We start from the raw sequence: 23,699 nt of genomic DNA on the forward strand, positions 1-23,699 counted from the left end.
CTCAGTGACAGAGTACTCATGCAGGTACCTACAGTGGAACGTACATTTCTAGTGAAATGGCAAGGGCTATATGAAGTTGTAGAACGGGTGGGGGAAATTAACTATAAAGTATATCAGCCTGGCAAAAGCAATCCCTACCAAATCTACCATGCGAATTTATTGAAGCCCTGGAAAGACAGAGTCCCTTATGGTCCAAGTTCCCTTGGCCATGACTGCCGCAGATTCTTCTTCAGTACCAGGGGTAGAAATCACTGAGGCACTGTCAATAAGTCAAAAACAAGAGACCAAGGAATTTCTGCTAATAAATAGAGAGTTATTTTCTGATTTACCAGGGTTAACTTCAATGATAAAGCATGATATTGTGACCGAGTCAGGGGTGAAAGTTAACCTAAAACCCTATCGCATCCCAGAAATTCAAAAGAGATAAGTAGGATATTGGATCTTGATGTAATAGAAGAATCAAACAGTGAGTGGTATAGTTCAATCTTCCTTATTCGCAAGCCGGATGGCAGCATCCAATTTTATAATGATTTCCGAAAGCTAAATGAGGTGTCAAAATTTGACACTTATCCAATGCCCAGGGTAGATGAGCCAATTGAGCGTCTAAGGACATGCTCGTTATATCACCACCCTGGACCTTACGAAGAGGTATTGACAAATACCACTTACAGAACATGCTAAAGATAAGACAGCCTTCTCTACTCCTGAGGGGTACTGGCAGTATAAGAGGATGCCATTTGGCCTACATGGGGCACCAGCCACTTTTCAGCGGATGATGGATTGCGTCCTTAAACCCCATGAGCCTTTGCATCTGCATATTCAGTTTAGGTGGTAATTTTTAGTGCTGACTGGGAGAGCCACTTGCCTAAGGTGCAGGCTGTGGTTAATGCCCTCCGTATAGAGAGTCTGACTGCTAATCCTAAGAAGTGTGCTGTGGGATTAGAGGAGGCCCCATATATGAGGTACATTATTGACAGGGAGATAGTAAAACCCCAGGTCACAAAAATCCATGCACTGCCAAGTTTGCCAAGACCTCTTAATAGAAAACAGGTGAGAGTGTTTTGGGGTTAATAGGCTATTATAGAAGGTTTTTTGATACGTTGGCTGCTCCCCTTACAGATCTTATCAAGGGGGGAAGTCCTCAGTGACAACTTGGATCCCAGAAGCTGAGAAAGCTTTCCAGAACCTAAAAACAGCCCTGTCTTAATTACCCTGGATTTTACACAGGAATTTGTGTTGCAAACAGATGTGGGATTAGGTGCAGTGTTGTCCCGAGTTGTGAATGGGGAGAAACACCCCATAGCATTCCTAAGCAGAAAACTGACCCCCGTTGAACGAAGATACACTTTTGTAGAAGAGGAATGTCTAGCCATCAAATGGGCTCTTTAGAGATTAAAATACTATCTGTTGGGGTGGTAGTTTAGGCTCTCAACTAACCATGCCCCTCTCAAGTGGATGGCCCAAAATAAGGATTAAAATGTAAGGGTTACCAGATGGTTCTTGGCTCTACAGAATTTCAAATTTATAGTAGAACATAGACCAGGTAGGCAACAAGCTAACGCTGATGCCATCTCCAGAGTTTACAGTTTGTTTGCCCAAGGTGCTCAACCCCACGGGTTTGAGCAGCGCGGGGGGATATGAAGCGGTGAAGTGAACAATGGTATATATGTTCCTCCACGGATTGTTAGATTTGCAATATAAGGTAGCAGCATTGATTTCATGGTAAAGAAAGATAGTTCTTTATCCTATGTTAGTAAAGCCTGTTCCGGGGCCTGTTTTACTGGGAGTCTGAGAGAGCTCTGGGAGGGACAGACGCTCAATTCTGTGGACCGCATGTTTTCTGCCTAGGTCTTGATCAAGGCAGATGGTCCTAGCTCTGGGGGTGAGAGTGTCTCCATGGATGAGGCAACTAGGAGCATGGCCGCTTAAAGCTGAACTTGGCTGTAATTGTTTGTTTTGTAAAGGACACTTACCTTTAACCAAGGACTTTGTCAGACCACAGATACAGTAATGCCCTGTACACACGGTCGGACATCGATCGGACATTCCGACAACAAAATCCATGGATTTTTTCCCACGGATGTTGGCTCAAACTTGTCTTGCATACACATGGTCATACAAAGTTGTCGGAAAATCCGATCGTTCTAAACGCGGTGACGTAAAACACATACGTCGGGACTATAAACGTGGCAGTAGCCAATAGCTTTTGTCTCTTAATTTATTCTGAGCATGCAAGGCACTTTGTGCATCGGATTTGTGTACACACGATCGGAATTTCCAACAATGGATTTTGTTGTCGGAAAATTTTATAGGAAGCTCTCAAACTTTGTGTGTCAGAAATTCCGATGGAAAATGTGCGATGGAGCCCCCACACGGTCGGAATTTCCGCCAACAAAGTCCTATCACATATTTTCCGTCGGAAAATCCGACCGTGTGTACAGGGCATAAGGCACAGTAGAGCAGAAGTTTACTTTCTTATAAGCAGGGCTCTTTTTCAGCGGGAATGCGTGGGAACGCAGTTCTGGCACCTCCAGCACTGAATGTATGTAATAGCATGGGGTGTGGGGTGTGCTGGAGGGTCTATTGATGTAGGCTGCTGGGGGATCTATTGTCACTGGTGGAGATCTGATCTTGTGTGAGGGCCTATTGTTGCTGATGGGGAATCTATTGTTGCTGGGAGGTCTTATGTTGCTGGAAGGGATCTACTATTGAGGGGGAGGTCTATTTTTACTGGTTGCTGGAGGATCTATTGATGCTAGCTGCTGGGAGATCTGTTGTTGCTGCTGGGGGGGGGGGCGTCTAATGTTGCTTGGGTGGATATTTTGTTACTGGGTGTGATATTTTGTTGTGGGTGGTTCACTGTTGCTGCAGGTAATCTATTGTTGTTGAGGTAGAGTCCATTGTTGCTGGGGGAGTCTATTGTTGTGTGGCGATCTATTGCTAGGATTCTATTGTTGCTGGCTGCAGGGGATATATTTTACTGCTTTTCTTTTTATCATTAACATGTTCCATACAAATGATTTAGCACCACAAAATGATACTTGGTTCTCTATTCTCTAAAAGGGGCAGTACTGGTAGGTGGGTAGGGGGTGGAATCAAGAGATGGAGGTCAGAGGTGGGTAGGGGGCAGAGACAGGGGGTGACTCAGACTGGGGGAGTTCCTGCACCTATTCTCAGAGAAAAAAAGCCCTGCTTGTAAGTTATGACAAGAGGACTTTTCCTTCTGTTTTTGACTATCCTTTGGATTACACATGACACTTTTGTTAAAGAAACTGTGAGTGTGTCCCTACCTTGAGCCTGATTCCCTACAAAGCATATAAATGTTAGGCATTAAAATCTGCAGTAAACTGTACACACCCTGTCTACTACTGAAAGTGCTGGGAGCTCATTAGTTAAAGCCCAGGGACTGTAACCATGGGAAAGGGGGTGGACTTTAGAATGTCGTAACTGTTTAGTTAAGTTATTAATACAATTCATTTGGCGAGATGAATAAAAATCGCATCTTTGAAATGCTGTGAGTTTAGTACAAACTACAAATCTTGGAGCTAAAAACAGGATTACATAGAAAGGTCAGTCTTATTAACAATGCTGTTTTTTATCTTCATGTATTAACAGATGTTATGCATGCTTGATTGTTTATAATATTCCAAACTTTATTTTAAATATATTCTAAGAAGTAAACAGGTAGTTCACAATAACATGCAGTGACTGTTATCAACGTTATGTTTAGTACGTAAACTGACTTTTATAACTATATAAAATAGAGAAAAAATAATTGTAAGATGTAAAAATGTAGTTGGAAAATAGATCCACATTAGTATTTTTTGCCAAAAAGGGAAAATTGTTCTGACAAAAAAAATTATTCTGGATGTACAAGTTTTTGATATAACATGGTTCTGCCTAGAGAAAAGAAATGTCATTGTGACCGTTTGCATACAAGGGTTGACAATAGGATAAGGAACTAGGTGTTTAATTAGGTATAGTCAGTTTGGTGCTTTTGCATCCTGTGATGTTTTTACGTGAAAGCTGCCTAGTATCCAAGCCCAGTAGGATGTATATTTTAAAGGGAATGTATATATTTTTTACATATGTCCAGTATTTATTATGTTGAAGACTGAACGATATACAAAATATATACTGTACATTTTGTTTTTAGTCAAGTAGGCTTTCTTTGCATTTTAAAATTTCATAAAGACATTACCTGCCAGTGGGTGAAGCTGTTCACATGTTTAGCAGGAGCAAAATATAACTCAATAGACTAATCCTTGTCTGCTCTGTAATGCCCTGTACACACGGCCGGATTTTCCAATGGAAAGAGTGCGATCGGATTGTGTTGTAGGAAATTCCGATCGTGTGTGGGCTCCATCTGACTTTTTTCGTTAGAATTTCCGACACACAAAGTTTGAGAGCAGGATATAAAATTTTCCAACAACAAAATCCGATCGTTTAAATTCCGATCGTGTGTATACAAATCAGACTCACAAAGAATGCTCAGAATAAATGAAGAGACTAAAGCTATTGGCTACTGCCCCATTTATAGTCCCGACGTACGTGTTTTACGTCACCACGTTCAGAATGATCGGATTTTCCGACAACTTTGTGTGACCGTGTGTATGCAAGAAAAGTTTGGCCCAAAATCCGTCGGAAAAAATCTGACGGATTTTGTCATCGGAATGTCCGATCAATGTCCGATCGTGTGTACAGGGCATAAGACTTTATGCAAAATTGCAATCAGAGACAAAAAAAAATCTGGTAAAAACAGCTTCTACTGTGCTGTCTCTTTAAAAAACTATAATGTATAATGACACCAGTGTCATGAGTGCACCTAATAATAAATGTTTATTTGTATAAATAATGGTTTTACACAGGGCTTTTTTTCTGAGAACATAGGTGTGTAGGTACTGCCCCCTTATGAGTCACACCTTGTCTCTGCCCCCTACCCATCTTCGAGCGCCATCCCTCAGTCTCACCCCCTACCCAACTCCCAGTACAGACCCATTTAGAGAATACAGAACTATGTATCATTTTGAGATGCTAAGTAATTTGTATGGAATTTGTTCATGATAGCAAGAAATACAGTAAAGTATATCCCCTGCAGCCAGCAACAGTAGACCTGCCTACGGCAACAAAAGACCCCCTCCAGCAATCTCCTAGCAATGCTAAATCCCCCATAGCAACAATATACCCCCTTCCCAAAACAAAGTACCCCCCGTAACAGTAGATCCCCTCTGCAACAATTACCCCCCCATCAACAATAGATCCCCTACAAACAACAATAGGCCTCCCCAGCAACAATAGACCCCCCCCCCCTGCAAAAATAGATCTCCACCTCCCCCCACCAATGACAACAGACCCTCCAGCACGCCAGCATCCTTGCCATTACATAAATAAAGTGCTGGAGAGCTGGAACTGCATTCCCCTGTGTTTCTCCTGAAAAAAAGTCCTGGTTTTACATACTGTACATGGTAGGAAAAAAGTCATAAAAGAATTTAAAACCTATAAATTTAAAAATAAAATAAATTGACAAAAAATGTTTTCCCATTATATGTGTCTTGCACAAGACAGATTCTGCTATGGAGTATAATATGTGCCCACCAGTCAATACACTGAGGAGCTAATGGGGACTGATATTATTTGTTACAGTACTTTCTGTTACCACCCTGCTCTGAATTTAGCTGAAAAGGAATGCAAGGTGCAGCATGCTTAAGTTAACCATACACTAGTAGCCATTCAAGAAAAAATTTCCATCCTGCTCTCTGCAATTTTCACATCAATATGTTCAAAAACGAACATCAATTTGACCCAACTAAAGAAAAAAACAAACAATTTAACAGAGAGTTAAATGGGCCTATGGTGTTCTTACTGAGTTCTGAAGGAGGGCTTTCATGGAAGACACATTTACAAAGCCCTTATCCTTTAAATCAGTAGTCTTAAAACTTTTCAAATAAAGGGACAGTTCATTGTTCTTAGATTTTTGGGGGGCTGGATTATGACCAGTGGGAGTGAAAAAAATTGTGTCATTGGTGTCAACGGATGGAATAGTGCCCCATCCTTGGTATCACTGGGGGGAATAATGCTCCATCAGTGGTGTCAATGGGAGAAATTATGCTCCACAGTTGGTGTCAGTTGAAGGAATGGTGCCTCATAGTTGGTGTCAGTAGGAGGAATAGTGCCTCATATCAGTGGGAGGAATGGTGCTCCAATGCCTGGATAAAGGCAAGCAAAGGGCTGCACAATGCCTGTGGGTTACCATTTGGAGATCACTGCTTTAAATATGACAGAAATGTCAAACATTACGGTTTCTAAGAAAAGAATATACATTTAGCATTAGTCTTTCCAATACTCCACTTATTAATTCCTTTCTATTACAGGTAACATTTCTACTACTGCAACAATGGCTGCAATCACTCCTGTGCCACGTGACAGTAATCTGTACTGTTATAAAGGCTTCTGTTTCTTGAAGGAAATTATGTCACCAGAGTTTATAGATTCCCTACAGGATTTTAAAATAAGAGATGATGATGTTTTCTTGATTACATATCCAAAATCAGGTGGGTTTACCATTGCTTGCAGAAATTCTAGAAATTAGTTCAGAAATAGTCAAATATAATTCATTGTATTCAAAATTTCTCTCTGACATGAATGTGTGGATTGCAGAAAGCAGAACCTATTAAAGTGATTGTAAATCTTTATTATTATTATTTTTTGTTTAATAAAAAATAAAGTAAAAATGTCATACTTGCCTGCACTGTGCAATGGTGTTGCACAGTGCAACCCCAATCTTCTGCTTCTGGGGTCTTCTGCGGACATACAGTGGGGACAGAAATTATTCAGACCCCCTTAAATTTTTCACTCTTTGTTATATTGCAGCCATTTTCTAAAATCATTTAAGTGCATTTTTTTCCTCATTAATGTACACACTGCACCCCATATTGACAGAAAAACACAGAATTGCTTACATTTTTGCAGATTTATTAAAAAAGAAAAAGTGAAATATCACATGGTCCTAAGTATTCAGACCCTTTGCTGTGACACTCATATATTTAACTCAGGTGCTGTCCATTTCTTCTGATCATCCTTGAGATGGTTCTACACCTTCATTTGAGTCCAGCTGTGTTTGATTATACTGATTGGACTTGATTAGGAAAGCCACACCCCTGTCTATATAAGACCTTACAGCTCACAGTGCATGTCAGAGCAAATGAGAATCATGAGGTCAAAGGAACTGCCTGAAGAGCTCAGAGACAGAATTGTGGCAAGGCACAGATCTGGCCAAGGTTACAAAAAAAAATTCTGCTACACTTAAGGTTCCTAAGAGCACAGTGGCCTCCATAATCCTTAAATGGAAGATATTTGGGATGACCAGAACCCTTCCTAGAGCTGGCCGTCCGGCCAAACTGAGCTATCGGGGGAGAAGAGCCTTGGTGAGAGAGATAAAGAAGAACCCAAAGATCACTGTGGCTGAGCTCCAGAGATGCAGTCAGGAGATGGGAGAGAGTTGTAGAAAGTCAACCATCACTGCAGCCCTCCACCAGTCGGGGCTTTATGGCAGAGTGGCCCAACGAAAGCCTTTCCTCAGTGCAAGACACATGAAAGCCCGCATGGAGTTTGCTAAAAAACACCTGAAGGACTCCAAGATAGTGAGAAATAAGATTCTCTGGTCTGATGAGACCAAGATAGAACTTTTTGGCCTTAATTCTAAGCGGTATGTGGGGAGAAAACCAGGCACTGCTCATCACCTGTCTAATACAGTCCTAACAGTGAAGCATGGTGGTGGCAGCATCATGCTGTAGGGGTGTTTTTCAGCTGCCGGGACAGGACGACTGGTTGCAATCGAGGGACCCTAAGCACACAGCTAAAATAACAAAGGAGTGGCTTCACAACAACTCCGTGACTGTTCTTGAATGGCCTCGGCCAGAGCCCTGACTTAAACCAAATTGAGCATCTCTGGAGAGACCTAAAAATGGCTGTCCACCAACGTTTACCATCCAACCTGACAGAACTGGAGAGGATCTGCAAGGAGGAATGGCAGAGGATCCCCAAATCCAGGTGTGAAAAACTTGTTGCATCTTTCCCAAAAAGACTCATGGCTGTATTAGATCAAAAGGGTGCTTCTACTAAATACTGAGCAAAGAGTCTGAATACTTAGGACCATGTGATATTTCAGTTTTTCTTTTTTAATAAATCTGCAAAAATGTCAACAATTCTGTGTTTTTCTGTCAATATGGGGTGCTGTGTATACATTAATGAGGAAAAAAATAAACTTAAATCATTTTTGCAAATGGCTGCAATATAACAAAGAGTGAAAAATTTAAGAGGGGCTGAATACTTTCCGTCCCCACTGTATCTGGCTCCTTCCCTTCGGGCAAGTGCCTCCATAGAAAGCTACTTTCTATGGGGGCACTCTTGCAGTCTCAATCCCAAGCTGTGCTGCTTGTGTCTATAGACACAAAAAGCGTGCCTTGTCCCTGCCCCCCGCTCCATCGTCATAGAATTTGATTGACTATCAATCTGCCCCGTAAGGAGGAGGAGAACAGGGAGGGCTACAGCTCTTGCGTAGAGCACTGGATTGAAATTGGGCTCCAGGAGTTTTGGGAGGGGGGCCGAGGGTGATCCTATGGCACAGAAAGTTTTTTTACCTTACGTCTTTAGAACCACTTTAAAAGTCCATTTAATTAACACTGTTTTCAGAAGGACCCTCAGATAAGTGTGTTGTGTTATTGTGATACAATTCTCTTTTTGCCATCTCTACTTGCAAGGTGAAATGGAGGCCTGCCTTACAGTGTAACTTCACTATATTTGCAGTTACTCATTTAAAGTACCTTGGCCCACCCCCAGTCCCCCTGAAAGTCTTATACTTGTTTGTCACTGATCCAGTCAACAATGCCACTGAGCCACTTGTCAAAATATTCATATGGATTGCTACATTTCCCATTCAGTCCTAAGAAGTCTCTGTGCTTTGTTCTTCTTACTTTGACTTTTTGGATTAAACCCAAATATTTCAAATGAATATGTTGTTTACCTAAATAAAGGAATGTGTTGTGAAATAGAACCAGTTTTCACTGGCTTGTTTAATCAGATATCTGAACAGAGTCCACACTTTGATAAAATTCTGACACACATAGACTCGTTAAAGCAAATAAAAATGATTAGAAGAATTTACAATATATATATTTTTTAATTTCTATCAAATTAGTGATAGTTACATTATAAGTGATACTGCATATCAAATTGTTATGACAACATTTCCTGAGTTTAACTTTAGGTAAAATTAAAATAAAAAAGTTAGCACAAGGGACAGTACTTACATTTAATGAGAATTATCCCTAGTTCTGATGCTGGCTGTCCTAGCTGAAATCCAAAGTCTTCTGCCTCCTCCATACCCCCGTAGCCATAATTTTCTGGGCTGCGAGAGGTAATGCAAGTGCTTGACCTATCACAGGAACTGGATGATTTTTTTTTTCCCCATCTGTGTCTCATTGCAGAGATTTTTCTTCACTTCTTGTCCCATAGCCAAACAGGATGTGAGAGAAAATCCCTAAAAATCAAGAGAATTCCCTGGGGACACCCAGGTCACTAGAACTAGTGTCCCCATTGGAAGATTTACCCTCTATTACTTTTCTGGGGACATCCCAAAATGTGGGATTTTCTTTTACTTTTACTTTCATTGATCATGGTAAACAGGACAAATAGAGAGGGTGAATCTCTTTAATGGGGGCACAGACAGCAATGAATACTGACAAACTTTCTTCTCCCTCTCCCCTCTATCCAAAACTACAAAAAAAAGTTTTGTCTTTAGTTATATTTTAATCTCTGCAACATTGGGAGTTTATGGCTGCAGGGGTATGGGATGGAGGCAGGGGCTTCAGATTTCAGATGGCCAACATCAGCACAAGGGACTCATCTCATTAAAGAGATATTAAATCTTCATAGTTTATTTAATATTTATGTTCATTCACAATAGCCTTTATTAAAAAGTCTCACCTATTTTTTAAAAAATATTTCTTTATACTAATTTTCTTACTTTGTTTGTCCCATTTCCTGTAGTTTCATCAGTTAAGTGCCCTTTTAACAATGGCAATCTGATGGAGAAGCCCATGCATGTGTGCTCCCACAGTCACAGGACTACATTCCTGCGTCGGCACACTGCTTGTGCCCACAAGCATGGGTACCCAGTCATTCGAGAATGCAGAGGACTCTGCACGTCGTCGAGTTATCTCTTGCACAAGCAAGGAGATTCACATGCGCATGATGGGACTAGAGATGGGCCAAACACTCCCCAGTTCGGTTCACGTCAAAACTCTTAAACATCGCAAATGTTCTGACCCAAATGATGAACCCCATTGAAGTCTATGGCACCCGAACTTGAAAAATCAAAAGTCCCCATTTTGAAGGCTTATATGCAAGTTATTGACCATAAAAAGGGTATGAGGGCCAGGCTACTGCCTTGGGGGACATGTACCAATGCAAAAAAAACTTTTAAAAAAGATTGTTTTTAAGGGAGCAGTGATTTTAATGATGCTTAAAGTGAAACGATAAACATGAAAAATTCCTTTAAATATATTGCCTGGGGGGTCCCTTTAGTCTGCCTGTAAAGTGGCGCATCTGTACCATTTATAAAACCTGCTGCAACAAAACTAACATTTATAAAGAAATGCTGTAAAAAAATTTAATTTGAGGCCCCTGCCACACAGTTGCAGACAAATTGGTCTTTGGGTGTTGGTGGTGCCTTCACCCCATAACTTTATAGAGGTATTATTGATGAAAGCAAGAATTGGCTTTGTTGTAAAAAAATTTAAATTTGACGCCCCTGTCACACAGTTGCAGACAAATTGGTCTTTGGGTGTTGGTAGTGCCTTCACCCCATAACTTTATAGAGGTATTATTGATGAAAGCAAGAATTGGCCTTGCTGTAAAAAATGTAAATTTGACTTCCCTGTCACACAGTTGCAGAAATATTAGTCTTTGGGTGTTGGTGTTGCCTTCACCCCGTGACCTTCTAGAGGTACTCTTGATGAAAGCAAAAATTAGCCTTGTTGTAATAAATTTAAATGTAACTCCCCTGTCAAACAGGTGTGGAAAAATTGGTCATTGGGTGTTCATTATGCCCATGAAACCTACACCAAAAAACTACTTCAAGATAAAATCAATGTGCATGTGCTAGTGTTGCAAACCTCACTAGGTTGCCAAATAAACTAGATATAAATAAATGTTTAGAAGTGATACCAAAAATGTGATACTACAAAAACAAAAATACAGGTGTATGAAAATAAATAAATAAATAAATCAAATAAAAATCAAATAAAAATAATATATAGTCCCAAAAATGTAAGACAAATATAAAATATTAAAAAATAGTTGAAATTATATGAAACGACCCCAAAAAATTAGCATGCCAAGTCCAACAAATACATCAAAAATATCAATCCAACCAAAGTCTTATGTGATAGTTAGGTGCTTGGTGACGATACACAGGAACAAAATCCAGGTGAATTTTAAGTGCTCCCCCTCTTGGGTCCCCACTCACCAGCTCCAGTAACCCCTACAGGGGTATCTACCATAGCATATAGGCTTGATGCACCGATCATGCAGCCAGGCTCCAACTTTACAAACCGGTATCCAGCTCCTATGGATCTTCCAAGGATATCCCGCAGCTGGATCGAATTGTGTGTGCAAAAGATCCTTCTCCAAGCCCAAATCAACCAGCTGTACTCCTCTCCTAATGCTCTCTCCAATATCCAGTATAGGTAAAGTTTTCATGCAAGAAATTAGATATGGGCTCCCATAGTGTAGTATTTAAATAAGGAAATGTTTTTATTCCAAAGTTAAAACAATAAAAAAAGAAAGACAAAAAAAGTAAAAATAAGAAATAAAAACAAATGTTCCATACTATGGAAACTCCTCACAAAGTCCTACAACTACAGCAGAAATGACAGCTTCAGACTTGTGGTGTGTCTCGCTTGCAGCGTGCGCTCCAGTTGCGTTCCACAGGCTCACTGACCGCTATCACACCCAGAAATAACGTCAGTGCGTTACTCCGCCTTACGCACGTTTCGTTATCAAACATCTTCTGAGGCACTGCCTCAGAAAACGTTTGATAACGAAACGTTCACCTTTAATTTACCTTTATACAGACCTTATTGAGCCTTGCCACTGACCGCGCCAGGCGCCAAGTCGACCGAGCCACAATGTCAGACCACAATACCAGTATGTCAGGAAAGGCCGTGCGGAGCCGCAGGAAATCAAACTTGACATCCATAATTAGCTCTCAAATGGAACGAACCCCCAAATTGTTCCCGCCAACATGGAGTACCAAAATGTCAGGTGGCCGATCCCGGGTATCCCCAACCAGGGAATACACGCTTCCCTCCTAGAAATACCCAGCTGCCTACCATCGGGTCTAATGTCTGCTCGCCTGGCCCACCAAAAAGCATGAGTGGCCCATAATCAAGACGAGGCGTAGTTACATACCATCTGAAAGAAAAGAACGAAAACACCACGGGATAGCACCAAGACAAACGATGAACACACACCACACATGAAAAACACATAAAGACATGCATCCCACTACAACCCCTCCCCCTCCATCAACGGCTATTCCAACAACTGCAGGCGAATGTAGGTACGGAATCTCTTGGATTCCCATCTACCAATCTATTTTACACCCCCCTCGTCCAGCACGCACCTCCATGGCCGCCCTGATGCGGAAGGAGTGCGAGGCACATTGTGTGTGATCCAAACCCACTGCCCCAAGACTCTTCCAGAAAACTGACACCAATTGAAACTTAGATAAAGGAGACGCATCCCCATGTAACAAGAACGGCTCCTCCATGACTGGACGAACCGCCAAGAACTCCCTTACCGCCCCCACCGGGCAAACCGGGGAAGCCGGCAGTGGAAACAGCTGCACCCTCGCACTCTTGCCCACCTGGTCCATCTTGGACCTGCGCAACATTAACAGAACCCTGTCCTCACTACAAATCACGTCCTGCACCAAAAACCCACCCAGAACCCTCTTAGAGGAGCTGACCAATTCACTGATCTGAAATGCTCCAAAAAAGGCTAAAGAAAATGCTGCTTTAAATAAGGAGACCTTGTAACTCCACGTACACAAAGACCCCAGTTGAACAAAAATGGCTTGCAAATTTGAAAAGGATACGGGCCGCCTAGCATCCTTGCTCTTGTGTAGCTTCCGATACCTCTTTAAAGCCTGATGGACCCAAAAATCCTTTGTAAAATCCGCCATGCCCCGTAATTTGAAGAAAAAGGCCAAGCCAGCCAGTTTCCGCTCAATGGCAGACACTGACCCACCTTGTTCCATGTTCCTGGAAACGAAGTAAAGAACCAGCAGCCTGACCTCCAGACTGTCCTGTTCAACTCCGGCTTGCATAACCATCCCCAACCATTCCTGCCATACCTTAGCATAGGCCGCCCACTTGGACTCACTCACCAACCGTCTGATCCATCCAGCGATAACTCCAAGGCAATCTCCCATAGCCATCCAGGACAAGGAACCCCCTCTCCCGGAGCCAGCTCTCTGAACCTGTCCCACTGAAACTGAGACAAGGAGTCAGCCAAAGTATTGTCGACACCAGGAATGTGGACAGCGTATAGAAAAATGTTCAGCTGCCAGCAAGGCAGCACCATGTGGCACAGCAGCCGTATTACTGGTTGTGACGACGCTGAGATGCGTTGATGACTTTAACACCTTCTATGTTGTCACAGTTTAACCGTATTTTCAAGTTCCGACAAAACTCCCAGATTTCCATAGCCAGCATGACTGGAAAAAGTTCCAGGAGAACCAAGTTACGTAGAAACCCTGCGTCTACCCAGGAACGCGGCCAAGGTTCCACGCTCCAGTGATTCTGATAGAAAGCCCCATAACCTGTTGACCCGGCTGTGTCCGCAAACAGCTCCAAGTCAAAGTTACTCACCGGACTGGACATCCAAACCGATCGACCATTATAAGATTCCAAAAACATGCCACACCCTCAAGTCCTTTCAATGTTCCTTATTGAGATGGATAAAATGGGTCGGGGCCTTAAGCCCTGCTGTAGCTGCCGATAGCCGTGGGCAAAACAACTATGCCCAAAAAACTGATCACGGTTTTATCCAACTGAACACTGAATCTACCTGCAATGTGCTGCAATGTGGACAGAAGTATCGCACACACATTAGAGGAAGGCGGCCCCATGCAAAGGAGATCATCCAAATAATGAATGACGTGATACGTCTCTAACTACCCATTCCACAAAAGAGCTGAACGTCTCGAACAAGGTGCAGGAAATGGAGCAGCTCATGGGCAGGCATCGATCCACATAAAATTCCTCTTGCCAGCAGCACCCAAGCAGCCGCAAGCTGTCTGAATGGACTGGAGGCAAGCGAAAAGCGAATTCAATGTCGGATTTTGCCATCAGCGTCCCTTTTCCATATCGCCAAACCCACCCAACAGCTGCGTCAAAGGAGGTATAAGACACCGTACATGCTTCAGGATCTATAGCATTGTTGACTGAACCTCCCTTGGGGAAAGACAGGTGGTGAATAAGGTGAAACTTATGCAGTTCCTTCTTAGGCATCCCCCCCAGAGGCAAAATCACTAAGTCCTGCAAAGGCTTAATAGAGAATGGCCCGCCCATGCGACCCAGTGCCACTTCCTTAGCCAACTTCTCCGAAACCACCCCAGGATGCTGCAATACAGAACGCAAATTCTGCGCCATAGGCGGGACTGCAGCCAAAGAACATGGGATCCTAAAACCCTCCAAAAATCCCGCGCCCAATAGCCTTGCCGCGTCCCGGTCCAGGTAATTATTTAGGAAAGGTTACATCCTTTCCCCCCTCACCGGCATCATCCATCTTATTAGAAAACTCTCCAGTGTGGCCCTTACCTTTCTTGAAGCAGTGGGACATGGGATGTGAACCTCCACATCCGGAGCACTCGTGCTTAAAATGGCAGGAACCCCCAAACTTACATGATCCCTCATTGTATTGCCAGCAAAGAACCCGTTTTTTTACTGGCCAGTTGTCCTGGGGAAGGTGCACCCCCGGCCCCCCCTGGAAAAAACTGACTCGGGGCCCGAGCCGAGGACATCAGACGCATCCAGAGGCTAATGTCTTTGTGATCACAGTGAAGAGACAGAAGGATGGACGGCCCTGCGCTGCCGGAACTGCTTGTCGTACCTTAGCCATGCCGATCCCCCGTAGACTCGGTGAGCCTCTCCGATGGCGCCCATGTAACAAAAAAGAGCTGAACAGTGTTCAGGGCTCTTCTCCCCTATAACACTTGGCATTATGGCGAACGCCTGTAGCCAGTTAGCGAACGTCCGTGGAATCAATCTGTACCTCCGATTCTCCTCATCCTCCTTCTTGGAGTCGTTGGGCTTGAGCCTATCTAAGTTAAATTTCTCTAGGGGTAGTAAAGAGAAGATCTCCACATACCCTTGCAAATTTTTTCCCAGACTTCCTGTTTCAAATGTGCCCCCAAACGGCCCCTCAAAGCCTTCGTACTTACCGACACCGTGGCCGGGGACACTACAGTAAGCTCCGTAGGGGCCGATGTGATACCTGTGACCAGGGAGGGGGCGGGAGGGCCACTCTGTTCAAGCCCGTCCCCCCGCCATCCGCCATAGCCCTGCCAACTGACTGTACCCATGGTGATACCTGCAGGGGCTGGTCTCCTCTTCTTCCCGCAAATCGCTGCACCAAATCCCGCAGACCCCCCAGCAAGTCTTGTAGCTGCGCCTTTGTCCCGGAAGTGGCAGGCGGAGCACCCGCCACTTGTGGGCCAGCCACCGCAGCTGGAGATGCCTGCGGCGGCGGCTCTGGCAGGCACTGCAGCAACCCCATCCACTACACCCAACAACCCACACAGTGCAACATTAAAACAATTATTAGATAATGCAGAGGACTCACTAGCCTGACCAGGAGTGCCCCCAACAGCTGCCGCTCCAGAATCCATCGGTGCTGTGCGACCCTGCGCATCCTCCTCCTCCAAGCAGGAAAGCTCTCCTTCTGACCACTCGTCCGGAGCTGGTTGGTCCACCATCTGCAACATCCCATGCAAGGAGGGCCTGGATGCCGTGGATCCTTGCCGTTTTTGGCCCCGCCCACCAACCCCCGGATCCGCCCTCCGCTGCGTGAGCCCCCTCGATTTGGGCCATGTTCAGCAGCCCACAATAGTCTGCCCCCTCTCTGCCCCCTGTCCATCACCGCGGGAGGACCCGGCACATCAGTGGAGCCGCCGGCCGTGTCTGGTATTGGCCGGGCGGCCGTGGCTGTGCTTCTCCCTCACCGAGACTCCCCAGTCTCTCAGCAAGGAGGATTCCTTCATCCACCTCACTTGTGTGGATGGAGGAATATATTCATTTTTCATGCATCAGCTCACTGGCTGAGTAATTTATGGCCAGTGGACCACTCTTTTTAGAGAATGTTGCAGACTTGACTGACAGGCATTCTGGAGGCTATACTAGCATCTCTTAAATGCTTTTTTTTTTGTTTTTAGCAGCTGAAGGGGCTTTTTGAATGAAAATAGTACATCACAACTGCAAGCCTATAATTGGCTCACTGTTGCAGAATGGCCCCATTCACTTGAATCAGTCATTTTCAGCAGTGATACTGCTCACTGAATGCAACAGGGGGGGTTATTTTGCTGCTTAAGGGGGAGTGGTTGGGACAGTAAAAATGTTTAATAATTAATTAAAGTAGGTTAACAATATTACACTTTTAAAACCACACCCATTTTAAATGAATGCCCCTCCCCTAGTTAGGGTACATCCTCCACCTACAATGGCTTGCTGGACACACAGAAAAAATAGGTGTCTCTGGAAATTGTTTTGAAATGTTGGCAACTATGCACCCTATTAAGAGCATCCTGGAGAGATACAGCTAAGGCCATGTTATTGCATGTGTACGAATTAATGCATTTATTTCCTTTTCACACTAAAAGGAACCATCTGGTCTCAGCAAATATTAAGCTTAATATGCAGCGAAGGGCACCGAAATGGTACTGAAAAGATTGAAACTTCTGAAAGAGTGAAATGGTTTGAGTTCCGAGCACTAAATCCGGATGTAGATTACAACAGTTGTCCTTCACCTCGTTTGTTTGTATCCCATTTGTCAGAAACTTTAGTACCCCGAGGACTGAAAAATACAAAGGCAAAAGTAAGTTGCATCATTTTGGGCTGATAATGTTACTGCAATGTATTAGCTAATGTTTATAGACCAAACTAAATAATTAAATACATAGACGTTATTTGTCCCAAAGTAAAAATGAGAACCCTCTGCCTATAGCAACCTTTTTCAGGCTGGGTTCACACTGGTGCGACACGACAGCCGTCCTACTTTGGATCCGACTTTGCCCTGCGACATGAAGCCGGCATGTGTCCGACTTTCAATGAACGGGGATCCGACTTGGATCCCCGCCAATGCCGGCACTGTGTTTGGTATGAATCTTTAGGGGGGAACTCCGCGCCAAATTTTAAATAAAAAACCGGCATGGGTTCCCCCTCCAGAGGCATACCAGGCCCTTGGGTCTGGTATGGACCTTGAGGGGAACCCCCTACGCCGAAAAAAACGGCGTGGGGGGTCGCCCCCAATCCATACCAGACCCTTATCCGAGCACGCAGCCCGGCCGGACAGGAATGGGGGTGGGGACGAGCGAGCGCCCCCCCCCTCCTGAACCGTACCAGGCCGCATGCCCTCAACATGGGGGCTGGTGCCTTGGGGGAGGGGGCGCGCTGCGGCCCCCCCACCCCAAAGCACCTTGTCCCCATGTTGATGAGGACAAGGGCCTCTTCCCGACAACCCTGGCCGTTGGTTGTCGGGGTCTGCGGGCGGGGGGCTTATCGGAATCCGGGAGCCCCCTTTAATAAGGGAGCCCCCAGATCCCGGCCCCCCACCCTATGTGAATGAGTATGGGGTACAGCGTACCCCTACCCATTCACCTAGGAAAAAAGTGTCAATTTAAAAAAAAACACTACACAGATTTTTAAAGCATTTTATTAGACAGCTCCGGGGGTCTTCTTCCGACTTCGGGGGTCTCTCCGGTTCTTCTCCACGCTCTCCGGATCTTCTGCCGGGCTCCTCCGCTCTCTTCTGCTCTTTTGCCGCTCTTTTGCTAAAGCGGAGGAGCCTGGTCTTCAATCTTCTGCCTTCTGCCCTATTCTCCTGATGTTGACACGACGCTCTCCCCGGCTGGAATGCTCTCTGTGCGCTCTGCTCTGACTTATATAGGCGGTGACCCCGCCCCCTTATGCCGTCACAGTCCCTGGGCATGCTGGGACTGTGACGGCATAAGGGGGCGTGGTCATCGGGTGATGACCACGCCCCCTAAAACGTCACAGTCCCAGCATGCCCAGGGACTGTGACGGCATAAGGGGGCGGGGTCACCGCCTATATAAGTCAGAGCAGAGCGCACAGAGAGCATTCCAGCCGGGGAGAGCGTCGTGTCAACATCAGGAGAAGAGGGCAGAAGGCAGAAGGCAGAAGATTGAAGACCGGGCTCCTCCGCTTTAGCAAAAGAGCGGCAAAAGAGCAGAAGAGAGCGGAGGAGCCCGGCAGAAGATCCGGAGAGCGTGGAGAAGAACCGGAGAGACCCCCGAAGTCGGAAGAAGACCCCCGGAGCTGTCTAATAAAATGCTTTAAAAATCTGTGTAGTGTTTTTTTTTAAATTGACACTTTTCCTAGGTGAATGGGTAGGGGTACGCTGTACCCCATACTCATTCACATAGGGTGGGGGGCCGGGATCTGGGGGCTCCCTTATTAAAGGGGGCTCCCGGATTCCGATAAGCCCCCCGCCCGCAGACCCCGACAACCAACGGCCAGGGTTGTCGGGAAGAGGCCCTTGTCCTCATCAACATGGGGACAAGGTGCTTTGGGGTGGGGGGCCGCAGCGCGCCCCCTCCCCCAAAGCACCAACCCCCCATGTTGAGGGCATGCGGCCTGGTACGGTTCAGGAGGGGGGGGCGCTCGCTCGTCCCCACCCCCATTCCTGTCCGGCCGGGCTGCTTGCTCGGATAAGGGTCTGGTATGGATTGGGGGGGACCCCCACGCCGCCTTTATCGGCGTAGGGGGTTCCCCTCAAGATCCATACCAGACCCAAGGGCCTGGTATGCTCTTGGAGGGGGAACCCATGCCGGTTTTTTATTTAAAATTTGGCGCGGAGTTCCCCCTCAAGAACATCTGAGCACAAGTCGCGTGCTAAAGTCGGATCATGCAAGACGGCAATCCGACTTTGATCCGACTTCAATGATAGTCAATAGGCTGAAGTAGGATCAAAGTCGGACCAAAGTAGTACAGGGAGCATTTCTAAAGTCGGAACGACTTGTGTCGGACCAGTTAGGACGGCTCCCATAGGGAAACATTAAATTTCACACGTCATGCGACATGAGCTCCCAATGTCGGAGCGTTTGTCGGACCAGTGTGAACCCAGCCTCAAACCCAGTTGGCACACATGTTCTGGGGAAACATGCCACTCTAGACATGTGCAATTTGTTTTGGTTCAAATATAAATTCTGACAAATTTTTGGTTATTCGAAGATTCGGCTGTATGAATGAAATAGTCACGAATTTTGTTGAAATTTGTTTAATTTCATATATTAATTCCAAATTTTCAGAACGATTCAAATTCGGATCGGTCGAAAAATTATTGACTGATTTGGATTCTGTGTGAAGAATAGCTGGTTAAGGTGCGGGCCAGGAAGCAGGCCGCCACGTCCTTAACAAGCGATGACTCATCATCTGTCAGAGGGCTTCCCCACTGACAGCAGAAATGTAAACAAAAGAATGCCGGTAATGAAAAATTCAGAAAAAAAAACTTAATAGAGTTCCCCCCATGCCAACAGGTTTTGAGGGGAACCCCACGTCATGTTGATGGGGGCAAGGACCTTTTCTCCACAACCCTGATCGGTGCTTGTGGGTGTGTGTGGGTGGGAGGATTATCAGAATCTGTAAGATCCCAGCCCCCCCCATGTGAATGAGTATGGGGTGCATAGTACCCCTACCCATTCACCAAAAAAATTTAAAAAGTGAGTAAAGACACAAAACAAGTTTTTGACAAATCCTTTATTAAAACATTTTAAAAATGTCCCCCAGTGTAGATCCATCATTAATTATGATGCCCACCGCACTGCTGGACCTGAAAAAAATAAAAGATAAACCCTCTGGTCTCGTCGAAGGCTCCCGCCATCTGCCTTGTCCGCTGTCTGGCATTTATTAAATAGCTAAGGGGTGGGGCCACCCAGCGATGTCACTGAGTGGCCCCACCTTCTTGTGATGTCATCGACCGAGACATGCTGGGACCATTCCAAACCGAAGCAGGGACCCCAAAAAGGATTCTTGAATGTTCTTCCCCGTCCCCCATCCCATCGGTCCCCATCTACCCAGGCTTTGTATTCCTGTTGCTCTTTTTATACTGTTAATGATTACCATACATTAATTCTATGCTCCCCTTTTAAGAATTGAGATACTGACTTTTTTTTTTGTTTCAAAATTAAAAATTTTCTTGCTCAAATACTGATCCTTTTTTATACATAAGATTGTGTCAATTTTTTTTATATATGACTATATCCCATGTTTTATCACACATATATATATATATATATATATATATATATATATATATATATATATATATATATATATATATTATTTATAAATATATTCTGTTTATATACAGTATATGGTTTAAATGTAATCACATATTTGGATGTTGGTCCATTCGCCGTTATAGTCCCACGGCCATGGACCTTGTGCTCCTTTATTTAAAAGAGAAGTATGTTTTGTTTTTTTTATTTGAGATTCATACTTACCTAGGTGGATGCAGCATCAGATTGATGCTGCTTTTGTCCCCCACCATCTCTGCACTGAGAATCGAGCCACCGAACATCGCCAATGGCTCAGTTCTCTCACCTCCCTGAGCGGAGAGATGCTGACTGTCAGTCAGCATCTCTCCTCTCTGCTCCTCCACGCTCATTGGAGCACTAAGCTGTGGAGGGGCGGGGAGTGGCCATCTCAGCGGCTCGCTGAGACTGCCATCAGTCAAGGCAGCTTTGAAAGTCGGGATGACACGCTGCCTCGACTAATGGCAGTGACATCAGTGGAGAGTGGACTTCAGACCGCTCTCCGCTGAAAACGGGTCACAGGAGTGCAAAACTAATTTCACTCCTGTGACCCATAGGAGAAGCCCAGCCTAAAAAACTCAGGTTGGACTTCTCCTTTAAAGAGGTGTTCCAGCCTGGGGAAAAAAATTAAAAGTCGGCAGTTACAAATACTGTAGCTGCTGACTTTTATTATGTGGATGCTTACCTGTCCAGCGAGCCTGCCATGTTGGCACCCCAGTCGATCTTCAGATCAGCTGTCAGGTGCTGCCGCCCGCCACCATCCTCACTAAGGGAAACTGGCAGTGAAGTCTTTTGGCTTCACAGACGGTTCCTTACTGCGCATGCACTTTCTAATTGGCCCGGCGGCGTAGGAAGAAGGAGGGGGCCCGAACTTTCAAAGGACGGCGCCGCTGCACCATTTCCCGAAAGTGGGGACAGGGACCTGTCAAAAACAGGTACCCGTTCAACCCACTCCCCCCTGAAAGGTGCCAAATGTGGCACTAGAGGGGGGGAGGAAGAAAATAAAGGGGAAGTTCCAGTCTTGAGTGGAACTCCACTTTAAACTGCATTAGGCCATAGAAGGAGCTATGAGCTCTGAACGCGTAGCCTGCAATTACCAGTTCAAGCCCTGAGCTGCTTCCCTTCCACTGATGTGATCTCCGCCTGTGTGTTCCACCCTGGTCAGCGTGAGACTTCCTAGACTTACAGTGGTGTCTTGTGCTTCTACTCCACTCCTTACAGTGAACAGTGACAACAACTTGCGGAGCCTGCAGGACCGCGGGACCTCTCAGGGCTGGGTACTTCATGATGAGCACAGTTACTTATTTCTTGTGAGTGTTTTTAATCCTATGTTTATTAAAGTCCTACATTAATACTACACTCAGATGGAACCCCCTCCCCCTATTCTTCCTTACAAACAAAATTTATAAATGCACATTTTTTTACCTGCTAAAACATTTGCATTTATTATTTTTTGGCAAAGGTGAACTTTTCTGTTAATGCTTTGGGAACTGTGTGCTTAATGCTGCAGTAGAAACAAAGACCTTGCAGTTGGGAAGACCAATCTAGGCTGCAGTGAGCAGTGCAATCTGACTTCAGAGCTGTGCTCATAGCAGAGACAGGGCAGTCGGGAGAGCCACAAAGGATTGCTGTGTTCTATGAGAGGAGAGACTGTCCTGCATACAGAGATATGTGGATTGTGAACACCACAGAGAGGAAGGCCCAAGGATCCACCTGACACAGACTTGAGAGGAACCCCACTTATGGTGTTACCTCTTGCCTCCAAGGAAAAGGTCATTGACCCTTGGACAACTGAATGACGTTGGCGGTGACAGGCCTCTTTGTACTGACCTTGCTACTAGTTGCTTAGAGACTTTGCTGCTATGTGGAGAGTTGTACTGGGAGTTTTGGGGTATTCTCGTTTGGATAATAGGTACTCTCTCTCTCACTCGCTTTCTCCCGAGAGAGAAAGAGAGAGTGGGAATTCAGGGGCCCCAATGCAAGCAGATCCCCACAAGCCTTCGGTATAGTTAGGGGCTCAGTTTTAGGCAATATTGTTGTCCCTTACATCCAGTTATAACTGTGTTTGTTTCTGAAACTATTATTTGTAAAGCTGTATTACACCCAAAAATAAAACTTTATTATATTGGAGCTCACCAGTTCTTAGATGTGGTGGGTGCATTTGTTTTCTTTTTAAGCCATGCTTCCTTTGATTTTAAGTTACTTTAACAGACCAAGCTATCCAGACAAAGTAGCCATAGCTCCCAATTGTTCCTGATTTTGAGGGACTGTCCCTGATTTGGAACAATGTCCCACTGTACCTCATTCGTCCTTATCTGTCCCTCATTTTGCTCTGATCTGTATAGTTGTATGTAAAATGCACTTTTTATCTTTCAAAAAGTGTTTTTACAGTGCTAAACCTTTCATCTGATTTCTAAATTGCTGCATTTGCAAATGTCAAAAGCCAATATAAAGAAATAGTAGTGGTAGAAAAAAAGCACTAGTGGGTTTAACTATTTATTTTTTTAGTATACTTCTCCTTTAAGGGTTCATGACAGGGGGTGTGTCCTATGCCTACATATGTTTGCTAATAGGTGTCTCTCATTCCTATCTTAAAAAGTTGGGAGATATGAAAGTAGCGGTTAGAGGATTGAGGCAAACCATTTATCACTGCTGGGGATAATTATAGTGGTCAGCTTTTATTTATTTATGCAAAATCTTTATGCTAAAAAGAAAAAAACAGTTTGCTGTAACTGTTTATAAAGTGTTAACTTGAGTGCAGCTTCAATTTGTTAGTCAAGTCCATCTCAATCCCCAGACTATGGTATGTGCTGTCTATGACTCATTGTCCGACTCACACTTTGCCTCACATGTTAAAACTATATGACACTTAAAGTGACATAAAAAGTTCATTCTAAAATAAAAAGTAACAAAAATGTTATACTTACCTGATCTGTGCAGTTGTTTTGCACTGAGCAGCCCCGATCCTCCTCTTTTCGGGTCCCATGCTGGCACTTCTGGCTCCTCCTCTTTAGCCAGTGCCCCCAATAGCAAGCCGCTTGCTTTGGGGACACTGCTCACTCCTGAACCCCGCTCTATGCGTTC

General features: G+C 44.7%; 1 protein-coding gene across 1 annotated transcript in view; it reads left to right on the forward strand.

Moving 5' to 3' along the window:
• The first annotated feature begins 3,416 nt into the window (after nucleotides 1-3,416).
• Nucleotides 3,417-23,699, forward strand: part of LOC141140223 (amine sulfotransferase-like) — a 121,703-nt gene continuing 101,420 nt past the window's right edge. Inside the window, exons 1-3 of the mRNA XM_073627143.1 lie at nucleotides 3,417-3,569; nucleotides 6,372-6,551; nucleotides 16,943-17,157. Of these exons, the coding sequence (XP_073483244.1) occupies nucleotides 6,395-6,551; nucleotides 16,943-17,157 (372 nt within the window). The 5' untranslated portion in view covers nucleotides 3,417-3,569; nucleotides 6,372-6,394. The remainder of the gene's footprint in view (nucleotides 3,570-6,371; nucleotides 6,552-16,942; nucleotides 17,158-23,699) is intronic.

The sequence above is a fragment of the Aquarana catesbeiana genome, linkage group LG04 (assembly GCF_042186555.1).
Source record: "Aquarana catesbeiana isolate 2022-GZ linkage group LG04, ASM4218655v1, whole genome shotgun sequence".
NCBI lineage: Eukaryota > Metazoa > Chordata > Amphibia > Anura > Ranidae > Aquarana > Aquarana catesbeiana.